The sequence below is a fragment of the Chelonia mydas genome, chromosome 8, assembly GCF_015237465.2.
Source record: "Chelonia mydas isolate rCheMyd1 chromosome 8, rCheMyd1.pri.v2, whole genome shotgun sequence".
Classification (NCBI taxonomy): Eukaryota; Metazoa; Chordata; order Testudines; family Cheloniidae; genus Chelonia; species Chelonia mydas.
The window spans coordinates 76,798,301-76,826,091 of record NC_057854.1 but is presented as its reverse complement, the minus strand read 5'-3'; the positions used below and the strand labels follow the sequence as shown (position 1 = coordinate 76,826,091).

General features: G+C 41.0%; 1 protein-coding gene across 1 annotated transcript; it reads left to right on the top strand.

The window, feature by feature from the left end:
* Window positions 1-27,791, top strand: LOC102934730 (calcium-activated chloride channel regulator 2). The gene is made up of 14 exons (XM_007068778.4): window positions 1-459; window positions 1,791-1,928; window positions 3,400-3,550; window positions 5,873-5,981; window positions 7,092-7,260; window positions 8,112-8,339; window positions 12,146-12,373; window positions 13,412-13,589; window positions 15,224-15,330; window positions 18,563-18,787; window positions 20,690-20,960; window positions 23,300-23,470; window positions 24,401-24,640; window positions 25,617-27,791. The coding sequence occupies exons 1-14, from the start codon at window positions 289-291 to the stop codon at window positions 26,027-26,029; spliced, it is 2,799 nt and encodes a 932-aa protein (XP_007068840.2). The 5' UTR covers window positions 1-288; the 3' UTR covers window positions 26,030-27,791.

Below are 27,791 nucleotides of genomic sequence, written 5' to 3'. Positions count from 1 at the left end.
AGAAAGACTGGGGATTTCTCTCGCGCGCACTAATCTCTGCTCCGCCTGCCAGGGCGGGGGTGGTTAGCAAGATGCTCTCTTGCTGCTCCCACTGCGGGAGGGAGTGGAGAAAAACGGGCGAGCAGGTTAGGAGCCCAGCCTAGGGTGCGGTGAGCCGGGCCAGTTCCTAAACCGCCCTGCCCCGCTCCACAGAGGGGCCGCGCTCCTCCCCACTCCTAGCTCGTGAGCTCGGCATCGTGCAGGCAGGAGGGCCAGTGTGCGGGGTGTGAGTCCCCCGTTGCCTGCGGGATGAGCTGCGGAGAGGGGGCTGCTGCGGCAGGCTGGCTGCTGGCGCTGCTGCTCACTCTGGCGGCGGCCCGGGGCGCTGCGGCGCTGCTGCGGGGCAATGGCTACGATGGGCTGCTTGTTGCGATTAACCCGCAGGTGCCAGAAGACCAGAAGCTCCTCGCAAGCATCAAGGTAAGAGGTCCCACGTGAGGCCTCAGTTCTGCTCGAGCTCCTCCTGCAGTACAAACCGGCTTCCCTGCAGCTTGAACAGTCCTATAGCTCACCCCCCAGAGTGGCACCAGTTCAGTAAGGCAGCAGCAAGCCAGTGCAATGCTGGGTTGGACTAGTCAGTTTGTTGGCACACAGGCTCACTTTGCTTACACCCCCTTTGGCCTTCACCTTCCCTTGTGGGCTGCAGAAATGTCAGAGCTGAGCGTTTTTGTTTTTAAAAAGTCTGACCCTTCCCTAGGTTTTCACAAAGTATTTTTCACTGAAAGCTGCAAGGAATTCCTTGTCGCAAGCTCACAGGAATGAAGCAAACTCCTGACATTAATGGTGATGGGTATTTTAAAAAAAGCCATGTGCAGTAATATACCAGTAACTGTGTTTCTGTTGATGAAGTTATTGCCTAGGTATAGATTCAAATAAAATGCACGTGGGGTGGCCCTGCGGAAGCCCAGGACATAGGGTATCACAATTTTTTTAGATAAAGACATCTGCTCTCGGAATCATAGTGAAGAAGTTCTATGGCCTGTGTTATAGTGGAGGTCAGACTAGATAATCACAACGGTCCCTTCTTGCGTTAGACTCTGTGAGTCTATGATGCGTTTAGTATTTTGCCAGCGCGTTGCTGCTATATTAATATCCAGGTGTTCATCTGAGAAGGTGTGGCCTTCAACAGGCCCAGAGTTTCAACATGAAAGGGAATCTGCAGTAACAGCTCCAAAGCCAGTTGTTCTCCTAGTTCCACTCCTGACTGATATTGTGAAAGTTAAGGCAATTATAATTGTCCAGACAAGTCCAGTGCAGTATGTATGTATAACCTGTCTCAATAAAACTGACTTTAAGTGAGACTGTTCAAGCTTAATTTATACCAGCAAGTTGCACAAATGTTACGCTTTATTGTCTGTAGTTGTACTTATCACCAAAAGGTGGTGTGACTAGTGGGTGAAGCCGAGGAGCAGGAGTCAGGTCTCAGTTTCTGGCTCTGACACTGATTCCCTCTGTAGTCTTGTTACGACCCTTATGTGGCTCAGCTTATCAGTCTGTAAAGTGACAATAACAACATTTAGTTTAACCTCACAAAGGTGGTGTGGGATTTCATTCACGTTTGGAAAGAAAAATTGCAATCCTTGGATGAAAACACTATAAAAATGTGAAGTAGCCTCATTATATTTTCTTCTTCTGATTGTCCAGTAACTTTTCTACAGCTCTTGCTGTGCATAGTAACATACACCACTGACCTAATGCCCCAGTGACTCCAGTAAGTTTACTGTTTTTTTTTTATTTCATTTTATTACTAGGAAATGATAACTGAAGCTTCTTTTTATCTGTTCAATGCTACACAAAGAAGAGTCTATTTCCAGAATATAAAGATTTTAATACCTGCTACATGGAAAGCAAACAATTATGGGAAACCAAAACATGAATCATATGAAAAGGTAGTATTTAAAGCCTGTCTTAGAAACTGAAGTACCGTCATGAGCATGTTTTAAAAGTGAATGTTCCTTTTACCCCAAGGACTCTAAACATCCATTTCCACCATTGAGTCTGTCCCCTCCCCATGCCAGATACACACCCTCCCCCCGCCCCCCAGCCCACAGTGTGCAAAAGCTATGTCACAGCACCAAGGACCTGCTGTCTGCTCCTCTTCTTGCCCCCTTCTTTCACTCTCGACTATTTGGATGGCAAGAATGAAGGCTCATTAAGGCATTTCTGGATTTGACTTCCCCTTGACTGTCCTGTCTCCAGCTGAGGATGCTGCTCACCTGCAAAACCTCTGGACTATATCAGTGTTCACAAGTAAAAAGTCACCCAGTGGGCAGGCTTGCTGTTCTGTAAATCCCACTTAAGTTTGTAGTTTGTGCACATTCCTTCATGCCCCTTGATAGCATTAAACCCAGAGATTCTCTGAATGTTTTTGTTTGCCTGTACCTACAGTTGGGGCAACTTCAATCTTCCCTACCAGTGTTATACAGCAGTGGTTCTCAGCCAGGGGTCCAAGGCCCCCTGGGGGTCTGCGAGTAGGTTTCAGGGAGAACTGCCAAGCAGGGCCAACATTACCCTTGCTGTGACCCAGGGCAGAAAGCCGGAGCTGAAGCTGAAGCCTGAGCAACTCTAGCTTCACAGGGCCACCTGTGGCATGGGGCCCCGGGCAGTTGCCTTGCTTGCTACCCCCTAATGCTGGCCCTGGCTTTTCTATGCAGAAAACCAGTTATTGTGGCACGGGTGATCCATGGAGTTTTAATAGCAGGTTGGCGGCTGTGAGTGGGGGGCTCACAAAGAAAAAGGTTCGCTTATTACTCTTGGCATATGTTTTCTGACTGGGGGAAAAATATTAGAGAAAAATAAAGAAAAACTTGTTTGGCTAATTATTTGAATGAATGTTATCAATACTAGGCAAAAATAATATTAAAATGATTTCCAAAATAAGTTAATGTGTTTCTACTGTCACAGAGAGATAGAAAGTGTAAAACAGCACTTTTGAAAGGAAGAAACTGGCTACATAATAGAAAGGAAACAAGTATGAAAAGAGTATTATCAAGAAAACTGCACGTGTTATAGAAGTATTTGCTGGACTGTGGTGTCTCTGGTTATTGCTATATGTACAGTGACTGATTCTTATTTGCCTTAAGGCCATTTTACACATGGTAGTCATGTAAGGAGGCCTGAGTATGAGTATAAATGTAATTTTCTCCCACTTTAAGGCCCCTTTATTCTCCCAGAAAAGTGTAATGTGGCCTTAGTGTAAATGAAAGTAAGACTCCGAATGTTTTTGTTTATGATTTGTATTGTAATAGCACTTAAGGGTCCCAGTCACGGACCAGGACCCCTTTGTGCTAGACGCTGTACTTACAGAGAACAAAATATTATTACACTTAATTCATTAAATATGATGTTTTTGTAATTTAGGCAGAGGTCATAGTTGCTGCTCCTTATTGGAAACATGGAGATGAGCCATATACCCTACAATATGGAGAATGTGGAAGCATGGGAAAATATATACATTTCACACCTAACTTCCTAGTAAATGATTATTTGATTGATGTCTATGGATCACGGGGTAAATTAACTAAATTATTCTTAATTTTCTGTTTTTATTCTCAGTTGTGTTCAGCAAAAGAGGTGTATCTGTGAGGATTCTCTATACAATAGGTGCTGTCACTTTCACGCGTGTTGAAGTGCAATTACTAAGTATGCCAAGAGTCGTAATAATACTCGGTACTTGTATTGCTCCTTCCATTTGCAGATCTCAGATTGCTTTGCAAACATTAATAATGCCTCACACCACTGTGAAGTAGGTTATTAGGATCTCAGCACTTTGCAGGACTGAAATAATATTTCTCCCCCTCTCCCCGCCCAAAAATACACTTTATGTAGAGTAGCTAAACAATAGTCCAGGTTTGCCTCTCCTCAAATGTGTGGCCAAAAAATCATAGAAATGTACGTGCGGTCATATATCTAGTCGATTCTCTCTGCGCCAGGGCATGCTTAAATATACCTATATCATCCCTATTTAAAATGATAGACATGATGAAATCCAGAGATGAGGTGGGTGAGGAAATTTCTTTTACTGGACCAACTTCTGTTGATAAAGAGACAAACTTTTAAGCTCAGGTCTGAAGAAGAGTTCTGAGAAGCTTATCTCTTTCACCAACAGAAGTTAGTCCAGTAAAAGTTACCTTACTCACTTTGTCTTTCTCATATCCTGAGACCAACATGACTACAATAACACAGCAACCACTTGTGACGTCCAACCAATTATAAATATGGAAAACTGATAGTATTCCAAAAATTATCTTTATCAAGATTATCCACTCATTACATGGGACATGAAGTTAATTTTGTTAAATGCAAAAGCACACATTGAATGCAATGATATCAATGACATAGATAAGTATTCATAAGGCTAAAAATGCTGAGTAGTCCCACTGACTTCATTGGGACTACTTATGTGATTAATGCAAGTCGGGTTTGGAGAAGTACTTACTGGGCTGGCTATGACAATGTTACCTCTTTCTCCTCCTAATAATTGACTTTCATGATTCATGGTTGTGCCACTTGTGAGCTTCCAGGTGATCATCTTTGCAATCACTTATGTGAGTGCCTGAGTAAGGGTTTGCAAGACTGAGTCCATGAAAGTTAAAAAGTCAAGGAATGCTGAAGTTAAGGTTGTCATAGTAATATTAATTCATTTGCATCACATTATGTATTCAAGCATACATGAAAAAGCTTAACTTTTAGTAGCTTTAGTAATCTAAAATATCATATATGTGTAATTGAAGACAAGTTAATTTTATCATGAGCACAAGGTAGGGTGTGATACTGTCTGCCTTTGACTCAGAGGAGGCAACTAACTTGGGGTCACTTCAATGGGAGTTGGATCTGGCCATTAACCTCTCTGTTTCTTTCAAGCATGGAAAATTAGAGCCCAAGCTGAACTTGGATTGTTTTGGTTGGTTGGGGTTTTTTTGAGCAATTCTCTTCTGAAGAAGGTCTGTCAGTCGAATAATGGTGTGTGAAAACTGTGGAAATTATTGAAAACTTTTTTCCGTTTCACTTTGGGTAAGACTGCTCCCCAAACACAGAACTCACATGATGAGCGAGTGCCCATTGCAGAGAGATTGACTGAGAGATTTAACTTTTCTGTGAGTTTCAGTTCAGTGACTTTTTTCCATCAAATAGATGGGAAAATTCAAAGCCAAATTAGCTCTGCAATGGGCCTATTTTCAGAAGAAAATGCCTGCAAATTTTACACATAAGTACCATGTCTGAATTCGTAATAAAATGAAAAAAATGGAAAATTGCATAGTTGAACCCTTTGCTGCAAATGTTTCACTAGGTGTCTCTCTAGGAAGAACTACTTGCAAACCCTATGTTAAAATTGTATAGGGATTTGCTTTTGCCCCATTCCCTTGGCACCTAAAGAACTCAGTTCACCTAACAGAAAATCCAGTACTGGTGCTTGGATGCACCAGGAACCTTAAGTCTTTAATTACTGTTTATTGTGCACCTTCTTACAATTTCAATGCATATTTAAAAAAAAACCTCTCATTGCACATCTGTGTCACTATAGGTTTAGTGCAAGCCCAGATATATAATAAAGTTAGAAGGTGATTTTCAAAGAAATGAAAGCCAAGATTTTCAAATGAGAGTGTCTAAAGCTAGCCACATTTAAGCACCAATATAAGTGGCTTGATTTTTTTTGAAAAATATTGAGCACCCACTCTCTCACTGTTCTACAGTGGGATTTGCTGGGTACTCAACAATTCTGACCGTTACTATACATCTTTGCTGGTTGGTTTTATGTACAGTGATCTGCAATGACAAACAACTAGAATACATCTTATAGTACCCCTTCATTTTCCATGTACTATTCCCACAGGTAGAGTTTTTGTCCATGAATGGGCCCACCTTCGATGGGGGGTATTTGATGAGTATAATAATGAAAAGCCTTTCTATATAACGGGACAAAATCAAGTTAAAGTTACAAGGTAATCGATCATTTTACTCTTTTAAATTCCAGTTCTGATCGGCTTTAGAAATATGGGTTTCAGTAGGGTACCAATCTGTTTTGTTTCTGTAAACTTCTCAAGTGTCTCTTTTTCTCTTCGTGCCCATTTCACCCCACATAAAAATATCCTACCTACACTAATTAGTGCATATGAATTGTGTTAATTATTCTCCTTTCCTTGCTCCACGTTGCATTTTCCTCTCTTAACACTGTTGTGGTTCGTGGTTTGTCAAGGACACTGAGCCTGATTTTCTACTGCATTGTTCCTGTAAGACTCAGAATTACTCTCAGTTTGGAGAAGCAGAGGTTTAGCAATTCCCTTTCCTGTCACACCCCCCACCCCCAGCTATTTGACTGTCTGTCCGCTGCCTGTTCCTTTTCTCTGCTGCCTCCTTTTCTCTCTTCCCACTTTTTCTCTTTCCGTTTTCCTAGTTGTCTTCTCTCTAATCCCTCCCAATATTCTGCAGGCCCCATTCTTTCTTCCAGAGCTTCTTGTGCTGGGCTAGTTTTTCCTCACCTTTTCTTTCATTCCTGCCTCAGAACTGGTACCATCACTGCTACGTGACCTGCTCTCACCCAGTGGGATTGTCTCTGTTTCATCTTTTTTCTCCATGCTGCCTCTCTTCCCATATGCCAGGGCTGGATTAGAAAAAACAGCAACATGTTTTTACTTGTTAAAACTAGCACATTTTATCTGGAAGTCATTGAGAGACTATAACCATAAATCCACATGAAGCCATTTTAAGACAGTCACTTTTCAGAATGAAGTCTTAACCATGAAATGCGTGAAAAGCAAGAATAAATTCTGCAAGATTAATATTTTTGATTCACTCAATGAATTAGAGTGACTGAGGAATCAAAAATAGTAGAACTGGTTCTTCCTTGTGTATTCCATGCTATGCTATGGAATACATTTCTGCAAAAAACACCTCTTCAAACACATTAATTGTGTGTAACTCATTAAGGCCATGATCCTGCAATTAGGCTCTGCCCAGTGGACAACTGTATCTTTAAAGTCGGCCTCATACCGATAATTGGGGCCTAACTCCAGTCAGGAAGTTCTAAATTATAAATATTCTTTCATTTCCAGATGTGCAGCTGACCTTACAGGGATCTATGTCTGTGAAAAAAAATCCTGCACCGAAGGAAATTGTGTCATTAATGAGCTGACGGGACTTTTTAAGGAAGGATGTGCATTTATTCCTGAGAGAACTCAAACTGCAAAGTCATCAATAATGTACATGCAAAGCTTATCATCTGTAAGTATAATCACATAAAAACAGATTTTTCTACAATCCACTCTACAGTTGCAAACATTAGACTTTATCCTTCTTTTAGAAATGCTAAGTTTGTTTAAACCTTTATCTCCGTAAACAAATCATTAAAAACATTGCTACCAATGAATCCTGAACTGTTTTCTATCTACTGATGTCTCAATTATATATGACAGTCCATAATAAAAATCTAGAATATCTTTTGGACCCCTGGTATGTTTCACAAATCAGACTCTACTTTTCAAACTATTATAGAAATGTATGTTGTATGCATTTGTGGATGTCACTAAACTAGGATTATATAAGTAATATTAAAAGAAAAGGAGTACCTTAGAGACTAACCAATTTATTTGAGCATAAGCTTTAGTGAGCTACAGCTCTGTAATCCTTACTCAGGCAAAAGCTCCAGTGATTTTCATTGGAGTTTTGCATAAATAAGGACTGGGCTCAGATTTTCCGTTTACTCATGATATCTTAAATAATGCTTCTTACATGGCACTGGCATGCTGGACATGAGAGGGAAAGACACTGCCTAAGCAGTAATATTAGATCAGAGGCCTTTCTGTGGGGCTGCAATGGTCTAGTGGATTTGGCACGTGACTGTGCGAGAGAATTTCTAGGTTCTGTGCTGCACTCTGCTGCTAATTTGGGTAGCTCATTTAACCAGTGTCAGTGCCTCAGTTATTGCGTTGGTAAAACAGATATAATAAAGTTAACTGAAAGTGCTCCTGGCTCCTGTAGTAAAAGGCACTATATAAGTCCAAATTATTATTTTTCTTACATCAGTATTTGTATTCTTGTGTTGCTGGCTTTATTTATTTGTTTCCCACTTCTAGGTGATTGAATTTTGTAATGAAAGTAACCATAATAGAGAAGCTCCCAATCTGCAAAACAGAATGTGCAACTATCGAAGCACATGGGATGTAATAATAAGCTCTATGGACTTTAATAACACCCTTCTAAGGACCAACATCAGCCTACCACCTCCTCCTACCTTCTCATTGCTACAGAAGAGAGACCAAGTGATCTGTTTAGTTCTTGATGTTTCCCACAGCATGAATGGGGTAAACTGTCCCTCAGAAATATTTCTATCTGTTTATTGTAAACACATTTGACTTGTTTACATTGTGCATTGAAACACTTTATACTAACTTGGGACTATTTTTGCTGAAGAAATTTTCAATCCTGTTACGCGTGCCCACGCGTGTTTAAAAAACAACAAAAAAACGTGTATGGTAGTGATTATTATGGCTAAGATTTAGTCACGGTTATTTTTAGTAAAAGTGAGGGACAGGTCACTGGCAATAAACAAAAATTCATGGAGTCCCTGACCTGTCTGTGACTTTACTAAAAATAACCGGGATCAGGGCTAAGTAGGGGGGAGGAATAGAGTCTGGGGGGGACCCACAGGCCGAGCCCCTCCTCCACGCCATGGCAGGGGGCACAGCTCCAGTTCCAGTGGCTGCAGCGGGAGGTGCAGCCATGGGGAGCACACAGCCCCCACTCTGGAGCTGGCTGCAGTTGTCAGCTGGGGGTGCGCGGCTGGGGCTGCAGCTCCTGGCAAGACCCAACTGTGGTGGGGTGGGGTGGGGGAGGGCACACGGCCCTGGGACTCAGCAAGGGGGGTGCACGGTCCCCGCTGCAGCCCCTGGTGGAAGCCGCGGGGCTGGGACACAGTGGGGGGCGCAGCCATGGGGAGTGCACAGCTCCTGCTCTCGAGCTGGTCGCAGCTCCTGGACAGGGACTCACAGCCCAGCTGCAGCGTTTCCCGCCCCAAGCCGCAGGGTGGGGGCTGCTTCCAGGGCAGGGGTGCACAGTCCTAGATGGGAGAATGAAATTCAAAGACTGAAAACTGTGATAAAAATGTCAAAATTAGCCTCTGATTAGCCTCAGTGTTTGGGTGTCCAACTTTAGGCAAGATATTGTTAGTCGTGGTGAGAAGTCACAAGTTCTCTTGGATTTTAATGGGTGCTTACCATCTACGAAAACCAGGGCCAAGGTGTCACAACCAGGCACTCAAGAGACACCTAAGATCTAAGGTCACTTTTAAAAATGTTTCCTTTTCTCTTTACTCCCCCAAATAAACAGGAACCCAAACCAGTACTCCCTGACCCCAACCCGTTCAAATGTTGGCTATATTTGGATTTAGAATGCGTGACCCGTTGCCCCATTTTCCAGGTTATGGATGCAATTGGATCCAAAAGGTGGAAAAATATTCTGCTTCAAAAGATTTCTGAAGCAGAAATTAAGTCCCACTCGTAGCCCTGAGGTGGCTCCCCCTGTTAAGAGCTCAGCTAAGAAGCCCTTTATATATAAGCTATCTGCATATAGCAGTGGTTCTCAACCTATTTACCCCTGTGGGTGGCCCTCAAAGTATTATGTGGGCCACAAGTGATACTCCCTGTATAGCCCTGGGGAAGTCACATGGGGTGCAGCTGTGTGCTCATTGGGCCGCAGATTGAGAACCACTGACATATAGACAGATATACATGGCTTTTAAGAAGAACTCTTATAATACATGCTATTCTTTCAGGCTCCCACTTATGGTTGCTGCCATTCTCTTGGGTTCTCTCCTGCCAGTGGGGGGTTGCTGGAACAGGCTACCATTTCTTCCAAGAGTATGTCTACACAGGAAGTGTGCTTCCCATCTTAGGTAGAGAGACACGTGCAAGCTCTGCTCCAAACAGCATAATAAACAGAGCAGTGTAGCTGGAAGTAGCACATGTGACTTGAGTACAAACCTGCCCAGACTGTCTGGGTGCCTACTTGGGTGGTTAGCCTGATCTGTGCTACCCCTAGGGTTGCCAACTTTCTGATCGCACAAAACCAAACACCACTGCTGTGCTCCTTTTCCGAGGCCCCGCCCCTGCTCACTCCATCCCCACTCCCTCCATCACTCACTCTCCCCCACCCTCACCCCCAGCCCAATGAAAGTGACACGGGATTGGGGTCTGGAAGCGGGGAAAACCCTGGTTGGGGGTGAGGGCTCCTTGATGGGGCCAGAAATGAGGGGTTCAGAGTGCGGTGGGGATCCCTGGGCTGGGACAGGGTGTTGGGGTCTGGGAGGAGATGAGGGCTCTGGCTGAGGGTGTGGGCACTGGGTTGGGGCCAGAGATGAAGGGTTTGGGGTGCGAGGGGGGGCTCCAGGCTGGGGTGCGGGCGGGGGTGCAGGCTTCAGGAGGGCGTTTGGGTGTAGGAGGTGATTCCGACCTGGGGCAGGAGATTAGGGAGTGTGGGGTCCAGGAAGGAGTTTGGGTGTGGGAGGGGGTTAGGGTTGCAGGCTCCGGCCAGGCAGCACTTACCTGAGGCAGCTCCCGGAAGTGGCCGGCATGTCCGGCTCCTAGGTGCAGGGGTGGCGAGATGGCTCTGTGTGCTGCCTGTCCTTGCAGGAGCCACCCCCCGCAACTCCCATTGGCCATGGTTCCTGGCCAATGGGAGCTGCGGGGGTGACGCTCGAAGCAGGGTTTGCATGCAGAGCCTCCCTGGCCACTCCCTGCACCAAGGAACCGACATGTCGGCCACTTCCGGGAGCTGCTTGGAGCCAGGACCAGCAGGGAGTCTGCCTTAGCCCTGCTGTCCCACTGACCAGACTTTTAGCAGCCTAGTCAGCTATGATGACCAGAACCACCAGGGTCCCTTTTCAACAGGGTGTTCCGGTCAAAAAATGGACACCTGGCAACCCTAGCTACCCATGGCTACATTGCTATTTTTAGTGTGCTATCTCAGCCAGTCTGTCTACTGGAGCTGGGAAACATGATGCCAGCTGCACTGTAAATATACCCTGAGAACTGTAGCAGCCTGGCACTCCTGACTGCTAGCACTACCCACACTCATCTCACCATTACCTTGTGTCCCCACTGTCTGTCTGTTCTATACATCTCTTGTTTCTCATAATATGCTTAGATTGTAAATTCTGTTGGGGGCAGGAACTGTATTTTTGTTATGCATATAGGGTGCCTACTAGCACAGGGCCCTGCTTTCTGACTGGGGCTTATAGGCACTGCCACAATACTCCTACCACTGCTAATTTTAATAAAGTAGAACTACAAATCCCAGAAAACCTTGCCCTGGAATCTATTCCCCCTGGTGTTTTGTGTGTGAGGGAGAAGGGTCAGCTGCCATGTTGATAGAAGATATGCCCGTTGGAGTACGAAGAAGTATGGGGGTACTTTTAATCCCTTAGGGTCCCATTTTTTTGCTTCCAATCAAGAAAGGAATTCCTTCCCATCTCAACTGATTCCCTCTCATTGTTTAACTGGACTACTACAGGCAGGAATCCTGAGCTGCTTTCCTGCAATCAGCCCACCGGCCAGCCTCTCACGACTCTACCATGGCTGCCCTTCTACTGAGTGAATAAGAAACCTGCTAAGGCAATATCTAATCTAACTCCCTTTTCTTCACTGAACATGACAGCAGGCAGCTGGGACCATCTGTAAATACCTAGGACTGTTCCAGCCGAACCAGGTCTGTTACAGCTCTGTGATTTCCATTGACTCCGTTAACGTAAGCGGAACAGGGATTGCCTGTGTAGCTGATCCTGTACCAGACTTCGTACTGCAGGGCTCATTTGTTTCATCCCGCCTTTGGGGTATAGGCTGACATAGGGGGTTTTAGCATTTGACTATCCTGCTGCTAGGTAAAGCTGATTGATCTGCAAATTTTGGTTTTGTAATTTTAAATAATTGGTATGGCATGCAGAGCCTGTCCCTGCGCACCTTTTATTCTAAATTGAAACTAGTTTTTGAATATGCAGTATTTTATGCTGTTTTTCTCTAAGATGCTGTCCTTTTCAGGAGATAATTTAGAGGTGCCTGGTTTCATTATTGTGAATTATTAATAGCACTGTTTGCTTTGAATGTTTTATATATAGGATGATCGGATCAATCGACTGCGTCAGGCAGCAGAATTGTATCTACTGCAAGTTGTTGAAGACAATTCCTATGTTGGTATTGTCACCTTCAATAACGAAGGAGAAATCAGAAGTCAGTTGCGTCAAATAGTCAACAAGGACATACGGAAAGAGCTTGCTTCTTACCTACCTACTGCTGCACCTAGTGGAGGAACAAACATTTGTGTGGGTCTGCAGCTGGGATTTGAGGTGAAGTAGTGCAAGCACTGTTTCTGTTTGCATCACTTGTGAAGTCACTAATTATGAACATTTCTGGGTTTTTGTTGCTATATCAAATGGAGTCTGTTGATTTATAATGTTTTTAAATAACTTTTATTGGTTTTCCACTATACATACCATACATTTACAGCCTACTATCATAATTAATAAAAATTGGATATTTCAAGTCAGGGTATTAGGTTTTTTTAAAAATAACTTTTTCCTTTAATTAGTTTACATTGCACAGTCATTCATAGGCTTAATGATCTGTATTTTAACATGCAATTTTAGAACTAGAAATCACCCAAATGAAAAGTTTCTGAACTCTCCAAAACTCTTTCATCTACTGTTGAAAGTGCAGTTCTGCTTTGATAAGTGATTAAACAGCAATGGTACTACTTGCTCAGCAGACCTGCTCCCTGTATGTACTCAGAGTCATATCTGCCAACACTAATGACTAAAATACATTTAATTCCATTATTTCTGGTGCATCAACAGCTCCAATCAGTTGCACCTATACAAACACACGGAAGGTTGCATGGGTTTAGCCAAGAACATAATTTGGCCAGCAAAATCTTTATTACTGGTGGAGGTGAATTAAAAGGAAAGAATTCAGCTTGACATTCAGAGTCAGCAGTGTTGATGGATAAAAATAAATACAATAAAAAACAGCTGAGCACATTTGATATGGAAATCCTTTGAAAGAAAACAAGCCTAGAACCCCTGGATGCTATTTAATGGTATTTGTGTCCTGCACAAGTACACTGGGAAGGGGGTAAAGTTGAAGGGGTTCCCTGTGCTCATTCCTTCTGAAGTTTACCTATACAGGACATTCTTAATTTAGGCCATATTATTGCTTCACTTCATAACATAATGGATACCAAATGCAGATAAATTGATGAATATAAGGGCAGTTGCATTATGTTTGCTTTGATATACTTTCTCTTACAATGCCATTTTCCTGTACCTGAATGTGCAGAGCATATAATGTACATTTTTTCATATTAATACTTAGTGCTCTATTATCAGGTGATTAAAAACCAAGAAGGAAATATATATGGTTCTGAAATTATATTACTGACAGCTGGAGAAGACAGTGGGATAATTGAATGCTTTTCTAACGTAATTAACAGTGGATCGATCATTCACACCATTGTTCTTGGCCCATCTGCTGCTAAAGAAGTTGAACAATTAGCCCATGAGACAGGTAAAAAAAAAATTTTTTTTTAAACAAACTATGTCCCCAGTCCTGTAAACACTTTGCTCAAGTAGTAAAGTAAACAGAGTAAAGTTAAGTAAATATGTAGATGTTTGCTTGACTGTGGTGCTGTCCCTCTTGTGTTTGTTTAAAACAATCTATGGTTGTTTGCAGTGTTGTTATAGCTGTCTCTCTTAAACAATCTGGGCAACTATGTAGGTAGTCTCGCCATACTCTGAAGGAACTACCACTGAAGAATACTGCTTTTGCAGAGCTGAACTGATAATTCATAATGAGTAGTTTATGTCAATTTTTCCCTTTTTATTTTCTGTTTGAAACGTCCATGAGCAGACTTCAAGACTCTCACATTTAAACATTATTCAAAATTATTTGCAATTTTCTTATTCCTATACAATTGCTCACTAACAGTTCGTTCCAAATATTTAACATACTGATTTTTGTGTTGCATTGGTAAGATAGATAAGTCATGTGGTAATGTTTCTTTTCCTTGATTGGATGGCTTATTTAACTAACTTACATGGCTAGACTCTGAGTATTTTAGCAGAATATAAAAATGAAAATTGGATTTCAGTGAATAGAGAAGCCTCAAGCTTAAAATTCCATTTTCCATCTCAACCACTTAGATGCCTGAGATCAGTGAGACAAACTGTATGAGTAAGGTCCATTTGTCATAGGTGAAATTAACCCTTGTGTGGAGGGCCAACCCAAGGATTGAAGTGGGACTTAATGTAGACCTTGTGTTGGGCCTCTTTACAAAGGTGAATTTTATTCCATGTGAATGTATGTTACAGGGTCAGATCCAGGGTCTAAGTTTCCAAAAGTGAACATTTAATTTTTGGTGCCTCAGTTTTTGCGTAGCCATCATTACATGGTTAGGGTTGCATAGTCTAATCCCTACTCACACAAATAGCCTTATTAAAGCCAAAGGGTCTAATTATGTAAGAACTCACCAGCATGAGTGAGGGCACCAGCATCTGGCCCTTTGTTTTAAACTGGGCACTCACAAATGGAGGCATGCAAAATCATTAGTCACTTTTGAAAGTGCTGATCACCCATACCTCTGTTTTAAATCAGTAGGACCGTTGGGGGCTGAACACCTTTGACAATTAGGCCAAATATGTCTAAAGCTACTGGGCACTAAAAAAATTGTGACGTCCATAAAAATGAGGCCACTTTTGGAAACCTGGCCCTAAATGTCTAAGCAGGGTCCAATCCTGGAATCCTTATTCATGCAAAAAGCCTTCGTCACAAGTTGTCTCATTTAGTAGGGCTAAGAGGATTGGGTCTGTAATGCAGTTGGAATGCATCCTGTAAATAATGTAAAATGACTACTATGATTTTTAAAATAAACAGAGTCATTAAGAGATGATACGTTCAGATTGTCACTCTGATGAGATCTATTTTGAAAGCCATGGGAGAGCTTTTAGTCACAAGACTGTTAAAGTCCCTTTTTATGTTGTGTAGCAATTCTCATGTTTCTTTGAAAATGTTGGGCTAAGATTCTTGTGGTGAGTTCATTGTATATCAGTTAAATCTGGGATCATATATCAAGTATGTCAAAAGACTCTACAATAGCTAAAATTGAGTTTCTATTACAAAATAAAAACCATACTCTATTTCAGGGGGCTTAACGTTTTTTGCCTCAGATAGACTGGACTCCAATGATCTAATTGATGGTTTCAGCGCAATTTCATCAGGGAGTGGAGATACTTTCAGTCATTCCATTCAGGTCTGTCTTGTAACCGGTTTTAATGCTTTGGTTTCCCAGTTTATTGACTAGCACTGCAGCATTAGTAAAACTTTTGTATGATACTGTATACATTTATTTTGAAAGAGGCACAGACGTAGTAATTAAGGCAAACCAGTTCAGGCTAAATAAGAATTGAACCTCCTGTAAGGTTTTGATCAATTCACAAACCCTTCTTTTTCCCCTTTGCATCTTTCCTACCTGTCAGCCCACAGCAAACTTCTCTAACCCTCCCTTTGCTGTGACCACCACTCTCACCTTTACAGGACAACAGATGGGCCTAGCTGGGTTTGTGCTAGGCACCGGTCTGTCCACTTTGAGTTCTTGTACAATGTGCTGTGCTTTAGCATTTTACCACAAGCTCTGCACCATGCTAGAGCACATGCACTTCTTCATATGGAGGTGTGCAACGGTTTGCAGCAGGTTCAGCTAGGCACCATGCATCACCTAGTGGTACAAACAGAGGCTCAAGAGGAGAGAGAAGTGTCTCCACCATGAGCTTCTTTTGTCGGTGTGCAGAGAAGGGTGTGGAAATAGATTGCCAAGAGTTCCATCTGAATCAAACTTTTTAATCATATCCAGTGTCATCCTTACTACTAACAACATTGCTGTAGAACAACGTGACTGTGCCCATATCTGGAATATTGAATACAACTTTGGTACTCTGCAGTATAAAGTAGATATTGTAGAGAAGAGTCAACAAAGTGTAACTAGAAAGCTCTGAACACTGAAGGATTTGTCATACAAATAGATATGAAGGAATCTGAACTTGTAATACAGAAAAACAAAGAAGCTTTTTTAAAGGTAATGTGCTAATGATTTAAAGGAGGAAATATGCAGATACTGTCAGAAGAGTGGGATGTACTAGAACATTGACTCTCAATAAGAAAAGGAGGATATTCTGAACACACAGTTATGCCCAATCCTCAGCCGGTGTAAATAAGTTTAGCTTCATTGAATATGGGCATCTGTACGGATAAAACATGTGCTGCTCTAACTACCCTCCCAGTGTGGATGAAGATACACCACTTTAAAAGTGTTTGCACTGATACAGCTGTTTCCACACTGGAAAAGGAATAAGACACCTTTATACCAGCTTAACTGAGTCCACACTACAATTGTACTGGTATAACTATTTTGGTAAAATGTCCCATCCCCTGACTTTCAAGTGTAGACCAGGCCTTAAATGGAGCGATAGTGATTTACACCAACCGAGGATCAGTTCCATAGTAATTTATAATTAATAAGGCTAATAAACAGCTACAGCAGCAGAGACAAAATGGAAAAAATGCCCCGTTCCTTGATCACTTTCCAATTATCACAAGATTAGGCTAATGAGAGCTAAACAATGACATCACAGTAAACAGAAAGGAAAAAGACCATCCAGGAACCATGGCACACCCAAAGAATGGGCACCTATCTCCTCCCAGCTGTCTTTATTTTTATGCCTTACTCCACACTGAGCTCTCTGTCAGCACTCAACAAATAATTAATAACACAAGAGGCCTTTTCCAGCCCTAGTACTTGCCTTATGTGAAAGATCACACGAGTACACCAACTCCTCCATATTTAGACAGGCAAAGAAAGTTTTTTTGCAATTGACTGAGCAACAGTATTCTTAAGTCCTATTACAAATAACACTGCACAAAGGAGTGCTACATTTTAGGAGCTCTGTATTTTAAGAACATAAGAACGGCCCTGCTGGGTCAAACCCCTGGTCCATCTACCCCAGTATCCTGTCTTCTGACAATGGCCAGTGCCAGATGCTTCAGAAAGAATGAACAGAACAGGGCAATGTATTGAGTGATCCATCCCCTGTCATCCAATCCCAGCTTCTGACAGTCAGAGGCTTAGGGATTGCATGCGTGACCACCTTGGTTAATAGCCGTTGATGAACCTATGCTCTATGAATTTATTGAATTCTTTTTTGAACACAGTTCTGCTTTTGGCCTTCACAACATCACCTGGCAACAAGTTCCACAGGTTGACTCTGTGTTGTGCAAAGAAGAAGTACTTCCTTATGTTTGTTTTAAACCCACTGATTATTAATTTAACTGGGTGACCCCTCTTCTTGTGTTATGTGAAGGAGTAAATAACACTTCCTTATTCGCTTTCTCCACACCATTCAGGATTTTATAAACCTCTCTCATATCCTCACTTTTCTAAGCTGAACACTCCCGGTCCTTTTAATCTCTCCTCATATGGAAGCTGTTCTGTACCTGTAATCATTTGTGTTGCCCTTCTCCGTACTTTTTCCAATTCTAATATATCTTTTTTGAGATGGGGCAACCAGAACTGCATGAAGTGTTCACAGTGTGGGAATAGCATGGATTTATGTAGCGGCATTGTGATGTTTTCTGTCTTCTTATCAATCCCTTTCCTAAAAGTACCTAACATTCTCGTAGCTTTTTTGACTGCTGCTGCAAATTGAGCAGATGGTTTTTGGAGAGCTAAACAGTGGCGCCAAGATCTTTCTTGAGGGTAACAGCTAATTTAGACCCCATCCTTTAATATGTTTTGTTGGGATTGTTTTCCAATATGCATTAATTTGCATTTATCAACACTTAATTTCATCTGTCATTTTGTTGCCTAGTCACCCAGTTTTGTGAGATCCTTTTGTAATTTTTTGCAGTCAGCTTTGTAACTTTTGCATTCCCCTATCTTGAGTAATTTTGTATCATCTGCAAACTTTGCCACCTCACTGTTTTACTAATTTTTCTAGATCATTTATGAATATGTTGAGGAGCACGGTCCAGTACAGATCCATAGGGGACCTCACTATTTACCTCACTTCACTTTAAAAACTGACCATTATTTCCTTCCCTCTTATCCCATGGTTACCTACTTTGCTTAAGAGCCTTTAGTGAGGGACCTTTTCCAAAGGCTTTCTGAAAGTCTAAGTACACTATGTCCACTGGATCATCCCAACATATATTTGAGCTTGTCAGAAATTCCATCTAGTAGAGGGAATTGTGTGCACCATTTTGGAAAGAAAGCCATTGGGCCTGAATATCCTTTCATTTATACCAGTGTAACTTCTCAGATTTCAGTGGAATTACTGCTAAAATATGCTCAGAGCAAGAGGGAAAATTATGAAGACAAATGTCTTACGAAGTATTTTGTCCTATTTAAGCATCAGATTTTATTTTTAAGGGTAAAATGGAAGGCTTTTTTTTAATCTAGTAATTCTGGTTTTATTTTTTTTCTCTGGTAGATTGAAAGTGCTGGTCAAAGGACTGAGAGCTGTAAGCTGTTTAGTAGGACAGTGACGATTGATAGCACAGTAGGAAAGGATACCTTCTTTGTAGTAACGTGGCAGACCGCTGAACCACCAAAGATCACTCTCCTTGATCCCAATGGAAAAAACTACACCAATAAGGACTTTGAGGTTAATACAGTGTTGCAGGTAGCTCGTCTCCAGATTCCAGGAATTGCAGAGGTAGAAATTAACTTCTCTCTTTTGTCATTTGATCAAAACCAAATAATTCATGTGAAACATGAATTATTTAAATTGCATTCACATATGGAATAATTGAACAGAATGCAATATGATGACTCTGCCACATTGCAATTTCATGACCTTTTGTTTTACCCACTGAGCTGAAAAATAGGTCTCTTTAGATTTAAAAGAGACTTTAAAGCTTATACTCATTTTATTTTCACTTCCTTTACAGTAGAATTCACCTCCACATCCCCAGCCCCTCACTGCTATGCAGGGGGTCCATTTTCTTCCTTTTTATTTCTCTGTCTGATATGTAGCACCAAAAGGATTGACATGATTTGTTAAAATTTACAAAGCCATAATTGAAAAGAACCTGTACTTTAAAAACATCAAGTTAAAAGGCTCAAGAACAAAGGAGAAGGAGAGAGACATCTCTAGAGATGAAAAGGAACATGTGAAGACTGAACTAATCCAGCATGTGTAATTCCTTTTGAAACACTCACAAAATTAGTGCATGTTAAAGTTGCTAACAAGATTTGTTAAAACAATGACATCCAGTGCATCAGATTTTTGTTAAAATTTTATATATTTCCTAATTATTCTTCTGAGCACTCAGACTCCATGAGACTAGAGGTGCTGAATTTTATAACAATGAAGGGCATGAATCTGTAAACCCTTCTTCACAGGAGTAGCCCTTACGCATATGAATAATCCATTGAGGTCAAAGGAGACTACTTCAATGAGTAAAAACTACTCATGTGAAAGGCTTTTTAAAATCACACTCTGTGACAAATTCTGTCACTCTTAGTCATGTAGAGTAATATTTACTCAATTATTTAAACAAGGCAATTGGAAGGGTAAGGTACTCAGCACGAGTAAGGATGTCAGAATCAGGCCCAAAATTAAAATCTTTGATCACTGGGGGGTGTTGGATCATATTAAAGAAGTTCTGTATTAAAATCACAAATGAGTTTGATTCCCCATAGTTTAAATTCCAGGGTATTACTAATTAAGAGGTCTCTTGGTTTTTTGTTTTGTTTTTTGTTTCTCTCGCTCTATGTGTGAAACCTGCAAGCTGCTAATTGCATTAGTACATTCTAAGACAGAGTCTGTTCTCAAAGCAATTCACACAGAGAGAGACTCAAAGCAATACTCTGTAACAACAGAAACAGCACCAGAGACTCCGCGCCCTTTTGTTGTATTAACAATTGTGATTAAAATAGAGATAGAGGATGTATGTGGATGGATGCTTGGTGTGGATAATAACTGAATGATCAGGGAGGTACCAGCCTAAGAATCCAGTGTCCATCAGCTGAAGAAGGCGTCAAGTGGAAATAACCAGAGGACCCCCAGAGGGCAGACTGGAATCCATCCAACAGCCTCAAGAATGGGAGAACCAAAGAACAAGATAACATCTAGCAGCACGGAGCCGTCAGGAATGTGCCATCTGCTGATTGATTCAGCAACAGCATGATGAAGCAATTCCCATAGACTGGCATAGGAAGAAATTCCTATAAAAATGGACTCTAGAAAGTGAGAGCTTTGGGGGTCTGATTCTGCAAACCATCTTCCAGGAGCATCAGATGAGCATCTGAAAAGGCCCTGCTCCCTCCTCATGTCCGGGCCACCTGGCCAGTGGCTTGGCATGAGCAACTCTAAGGCTGGTAACTATATGATAACAACTTTGCAGAACCTGTGTGTGTGTGTTTGTATGAATGAATGTGTGAATAAATATGAGATTGAATGGAATGTTATAGCTATAACTAACTGCTTACTATGATTCTTTCTGTATCCACAATAAATGTGGTATTTTGCCTTTTCCCCTTTAATAAGATCCTGCTGGTTTTTATTTTATTGGTATAACAGGGGGTTCTTTAATTTTAAAATATTGTTTTTCAGGTTGGGGAGTGGACCTACGCTCTCATGAATACTCACCTGTCCCCTCAAGCTCTAACTATGACAGTGACTTCCCGAGCAGCAAACTCTACTATACCTGCAATAACTGTGAAAGCCCACATGAGTAGTGATAGAAACGAATACCCTAGATCGATGGTTGTTTATGCACGAGTCAGTCAAGGACTTTCACCTATTCTTGGAGCAAATGTAACTGCCATTATCAAACCAGGGACTGGAGATCCAATTATCTTGGAACTTTTAGACAATGGTGCAGGTAACGAGGCTGTTGTGACACATGTTGCAATTTTACAAAATAAAATCAAAGGGCTATCATAATCGCTAATGCATTGTATGATTTTTAAACAATGTGCTGAGAGATATTGGCCCTGATTTCAATCTCACTTACATGAGTGCCACTGACATTAGTGGAATTACTCCTAGTTTAGGTTCCTATTCTGCAAAGCACTTCAGCATGCACTCAATTAAAAGCATGTGAATAGTCCCATTGAAGTCTTAACAGAGTTCTGGTGTATATTGTATTTGACTGAGGGCCCAGTCCTCTACTCCCCTTCAAATGGAGGGACATGGATGTTGATCTGTACTTGTAGTATCAAGCCTTTAAGAGCCAATAACGCCAAACACACATTACTTCTCAGTAATAAGTATTTGCAGGATCAGGCCCTTAAACTGTTAGCTCCTCAGGGCAAGAAACTTGAGCCTGATTCTCCAGTGCCTTGCACCTGGTGCAATCGTTTGCATCCATGTGAAGTGGATGTAAAACATCACCATTTTGATTTAGTAGCATTCACACCCATTATACATTTGCTTTGCACCACTTTAAATGACTATGTGAGGTGCAAGGCACTGATAAATCAGTCTTTGTCTATGTATTTTGTGAAGTGATATGTATCTCTGTGCTGCACCATACTTATTATAAAGGCTTTCTATAGACAGTTGGTAATGATCACTTCATAATTTTATTGACTGACATTTCTATACATTGGAAGGTGATTTATACATTGTTTTCTTTTGTGTAATTATCTAGCATTTACTGCTATGATGAATCTAATCCCAGTTACATCACCACTTATTTAATTTACTCATTGCTGTCATCCTTCGAGCTAAGGCCCCAGTCAAAATCCAGTTGATGTCACTGGGACTCTATGTGGAAATAAGAGCCCATGCCTGAAAATCCCTTTGTAGGACTGAGACCTAAGTGTGTGTTTGCAGCTTCTCCTCTGGACTTTTATTTATTTATTTATTTATTTATTTCCCTGCCCCCAACCTCCTCAAATGTCCCTCAATGTGGCTAGCTGTTGCTTCAGAAATGACACTTAGCTTCTTGCTTCTGCAGTGTGTGGCAACTGAATCTGCTGTAACAATTTCTGAAAGTACAGATTATATGTGAGAGGCACGCAGGAAAAGTAAAGATTTTAATGTGAATGGTGCTCTTGACTTGTCCTCTGTTATATGCAATTTGCGTGACTACACTTGCTACTGAATCGTACACACATTTGGCTTTTTGGCATCTTCAGCAATTTTAATGTTGCATAGCCAGGGGAACAAATGTGCTCTGGGCTGTCTTTTTTGCTGGTACAGAAGGCCTTCCAGAACAGGCTGTAACTAGGGTTTTATTTATTTATCAAGTCATAACCTGCCAACGGTGATGTGCTACCAACAATTAACAAGGGTTCCCATAAAAATTTTACACTGCGAGCCATGTGCTTACAGGAAGGAAGTGTGAGGGAATTAGGAACCAATTCTTTCTCATAACCAGTGAGAAAGAAGGCACTACCAATTGGCTCACAAACTTTAGTTACCTGTGCTTTAATGGAAATGGGTATACTTACTTAATGAAAAATGTGTTACCTATAACTGATAGTGTAGCACAGGAGTTTTTTGAAGTGTTGGTTGTGGATGAAGATTTAAATGGGGGTAATCTGGGAAATTTCTTGAAAATATCTATTGTGTGGTGCATTCCAAGGCAAAATGTATGTTCTTTGTGCAGCCCAGGGATCTGTTCTCTCCGAAAGCGATGGGTTAGCCATATACAAAAAGGGAATAAACTCCATCATAAACAGAAAAATCATCCCAACCTCCCTTCAATCTTTGGCAGAATTTTAATAAAGACCTCCCTGGACCTCCCTCCGGTTGCATAACCGTGCCTGTCTGTTGAAAGCACAATACCTGCATCATTGTCTTTTAACTGAGCAGTGTGGTTTGATCGTGTGCCCTTTTTCTGACAGTGGTCTGACTTTGGCTCACTTAGCTTTAATGATATAGTTGTATGATCATCCATGCTGGGAAGCAATAGGCCCAGGAGATGAAAATCCCTTAACTCTTCCATGCTGAGAAATCAGCTGTTCCCTCAGTCAGCATCCCTCAGGGTGATAAGCAAGCATTCTAGCTTCCGACTGCATTCTTTTGGTCACTTTATAAACAGCCTGTGCAAAATTATTCTCTGATTTTGTACAGCACCAAAGTCAATGGAGTTGCATGGGCTATAAGTCAGAACAGAATTTCCCTCCATCCCTGCCTTTTAGTTTCCTTCTAACAATGAAAAACGAACTAATGCAGTAATTTCTTTGTGCTAATTCTGTTTTTTCTGTCTAGGGTCAGACATTGTCAAGAATGATGGTGTCTATTCCAGGTACATCTATTCTTTTTCTGAAAATGGCAGATACAACTTGAAAGTATGTGTTCAACGAGCTAGCAAGACTGTCAGACCATACCCCATAGTGCCATGGAGTCATTCTATGTATATACCCGGTTACATAGAAAATGGTAAGATGGAGTAATGCGGTGTGAGGCATGTAAAACAAACTTCATTGTGGATACACAGGAATAAATAACTGCATCACATTCTCTCAAACACTGTTAAAGGGCATTAGAGCATTGGCATCCTTGGTAAGAGATCTTCATAAGTATAAGGATCTGCCCAGCTGGATGATATTAGTTTTGGATGCTTTTCAGAAATTGTTTTAACTAAATTCTGCCTTTTCTACACAGAAGCAAAAAAGGGGTAGCTAAAACCAGTTTAAAGTAAGTTTAAAACCATTATTTCCTAGAACACTACTTTCGTAAAGTAGATGGCACCTTAGAAGGAATAAATCCACACGGATTTATGTTTTTGCCTGTGAAAAAAGCAGATGTTGCAAGTTGTCCTGCCTCTACATCTGTAAAGTGCCATGTACCCCAATGGCACTGGAAAATCATAATCAATCATCTTACATTCAGAATTGTTATAAAGGTTTAACAAATGTCAAACACTTATCATTTTATGCTGAGTCCCAACAACTTCACTTAGGTATTATTTTCATTCTCATTAATTCAGTATTCTTGAAGATACAGAGCACATACTATGGAGTGATTCTGGTCTCTCAATTCCACTGAGTTCAATGGAAACAACAAGGAGTCCGGTGGCATCTTAAAGACTAGATTTGGGGGGGGAGGTTTACCCACGAAAGCTTATGCCCAAATAAATCTATTAGTCTTTAAGGTGCCACCGGACTCCTCGTTGTTTTTGTGGACACAGACTAACACGGCTACCCCTCTGATACTTGAGTTCAATGGAGTTACTCCTGATTTACAGCAATATAAGTGAGATCAGAATGGGGTCATTATATCTTCAGACCTCAATAATGTGAAAATATTGAGACAAGTCCAGTTGTGGGTGAGGTTTTATGTTAGTATTTTTTGTGTATGTGGCTGTAGGTAAGATCCAGATGAACCCACCAAGACCCTCCGTTATCAGTAATGAAGATATTCAAACCAGAGTCGGTGGCTTCAGCAGAACAGCCTCAGGAGGCTCCTTCATAATGTCTGCAGTTCCTACTAGACCCCATAATGATGTGTTTCCACCATGTAAAATTATTGATCTTCATGCCAGAACAGCCAACGATATGATTATTTTATCATGGACAGCATCAGGGGATGATCTTGACCAGGGGCAAGGTATGTTCGATGGTTTGTCGCTTGTCATCTGATTGCAATGAAATTGCAGTGATGGAAACAAATTTTCGTTGGTTCTGCTTAACTCTGCTCACAAAAACTTGCAAGCACAACCAGAGAAAACACATCTTTTTTTTCAAGTGTCCGTATAGGTTTTGCCTGTGCAAACCAATATGCTTCTGAAACATGAGAGCAAGTGAAGAAACTTTCTGAAATTTTTACCCAATATTTCTATGGTGTTGATATGAAAAAAAATAAAAAAGGTCATTATGAACCAGTATGCTACCTATAAATGACCTATATGTGCCATTCCTGTCACTCAGCATGAAACACAGCACACAAAAGATTTTTGGGAATTTGATTCTATTGAAGTCAATAGGAGTTTTGCCATTAACTTCAATGGGGCCAGGATTTCACTCCAGGTTTTGGGGTGATTTTGGACTAATTAGGCCAGTGCATTTTAAAAGAATTGCAAAAGTGGTGCTTGCAATTGTGATGGAAGGCTTTACCTTCACAATATTGTTGTATTGCTTTTTGAGCAGCCACAGAAGGGAGCCATGTGGTCTCCAAATGTGAAGGGAGAGAGTGAAGTGAAGAGCGAAAGCCTTTGACTCAATAATTTTACTACTTTATTCTAGGCTGAATTGAGTGAAATTGGTAGGGCTGTGAGGCTTTGGGTGAGGACAGAATTAGCCCATTCTGGTTATTAATTCCAATGTTGTGAATCTTTGTCTTCAGTGAGATTTCAAGTTCACAAATGTTTCCTCAAGTCTCCCTCAAGTTAGCAGAGCAAGTGTTCTGTTATGGGATCTGTCCAGCATGCAACCTTCACTATTCAGATGGTTGAATAGGGTAAGTGGAATAGGTGCTCACTTGTGCTGCTAACAATTTGACTGCTTCTAAAGGAACAGATCAACAGTTTTAATTACAGGGTTAAATACATGCTGTATAATTTCTATTGACATATTTCCATTTTCAGCTGCAAGTTACGAAATAAGAACAAGTGAAAGTCCTCTGGAACTAAGAGACAACTTTGATAAAGCTATTCTGGTGAATACTTCTGATCTGACACCTCAGCATGCTGGATACAAGGAAATATTTGTATTTAAACCAGAAGCTTTTGCAACAGAAAATATCACCATCATCTATGTGGCTGTACGTGCCATTGATAAAGCTTCCCTGCACTCTGATGTATCCAATATAGCACAAGCAGCGAAGTTTGTTCTCCCAATGGATTATCTCACTGATAATATTGAGTACAGTGTTTCAAGGATAGCGTTGCTTGGATTTGGGTTATTAACAGCAGTTTGCCTTATTACAAGTGCAACCATATGTGCTTTAAAGAAAAAGAAGAAAGTGGTTATCACAGAAACGGCAACAACTCTACTGTGACTTAAGGTGAAAGTTTGGATGATGTCTACTTATTTTTCTAATAGCTGTTTTGATTGTTTTTTCACAAGCTACATAAAAATAATTGCTCTAGTACAGAAAAGGGTGTATAAAAATAATTGTAAACCCATAATGCAGAACTGTATGAAACTGCTGTGATTTAGTAGTAGTATCATACTGCATGTACACCGCATGCCTGAATGGTCTGGTCCAATTAAAACTACATTATATGTACTGCATATATACACCCTAAACTCATGCCACTAAAAGCTTTATGCCACTTGATTACATATTTTTATGTATACAGTATGATGAAAAATCTGTAATTAAATTATCTCATTAAATGTCTTAAATCTATATGCAAAGGAAGACGTTCAGTGAGGTTTCCTGCAGCTGCCTATATGGTGAACCTCTTTATAATTCAGCTCTCAAGCATGTCATGGCATCCAGAGGGAACAGTTGTTTAGAAGTGCACCCATTTGGAGGATGTGCTGCGGCAGGAAGGAGCTTCATGCTGGTCCTTGCCTGATTCCTGGTTCACTGACAGCAAAGTACCACGTTTAGTGGGGACTAAAGCACATGAGTGAAAGAAGTTTCCCAGGAATGCTGCAACCCAATGAGCTTGTTCACTGAGAAAATGCAGCTGCAAATCTGTTTTCACCATTTGGAGTCAAACTCTCATAAAAATACTTGCATGAGTTTGGAACCATTGCACCTCAAAGTTAGACATGAGTCAGTCTGAACTCAAACGGTAACTTAAACTTAGTCCACACACCACCTCTTTTGCCCATTTCTACTAGAAATCGAGGTTTATAATGCAAACAATGAGCTGTTAACTGTATCACTGCATGTACATTACCATGATACCGCTTCCAAAATGTCAAAGAGATTTCAAGGCAGCCTCTACATTTGTGCCCATTATTTTTCATAGAAACTGTTGCACGTATAAAAAGTGAATGTGCTTGTGAATCCTTTTTCTGCCCACTGTTCATAAAGAAACCTGGGCTTTGTGCATGCATAAAATTTGAGGGTGTCAATTTGGAGAAGATTTTAAAATGTTTTCAAAAAACGTAAATGTTACAATATATTGGTCTGCTTGTTCTTGGCATCCTCAAACATCAAACAAATGTAAAGAATGTAGCCTTTCACATACTAAGCCAAATCTACCTCTCATGCTACTACAACTGAAAACAATTGGCCAAATTCAAATCTAGTGAAACTCCATTGTTGTTAGCCATTTGATTACTCAGTGGCTCCAAAGCCTGGTGTATGTTGCTATGCCACTAATGTGGTTTTGTTTTCTAGCTGCTGCACCTTTAAAATTTTGGTTTTTATGGGGAGATAACAAATATGGGAGAGTTCTCTCTCTGACATATCCTATAGTATTTACCACAAGGTAAGCACTTTATCCCACCTGTGAGTAAAGTAACTCACCTAGTTTACCCCACAGTAAAACTAAACAGCTTTGCTTCCACTAACTAGCTAACACACATTAGTTATCCTGTTTTAAACCATACCCTTTTTTTTTTGTCAGGGAAGACCCACCCTCAGAGTCAGATGTTTGCAGAGGCAGAACTGATTCAGCATGTAAATCAGAGGTGGCAGATACTGTTCTCCCACAGAGTTTTTACTTTTGTTCCTTGTTTTGTTGAAATGGGAGTAGACTGGCTCTTTGCTGATAAGCCGTGTCTGAACTGCATTGAAAAGCACTAAAAATGCTTGTCTCGTTTAGCCGAAGCAGAAGAAGGCTGAGGGGAGATATGAT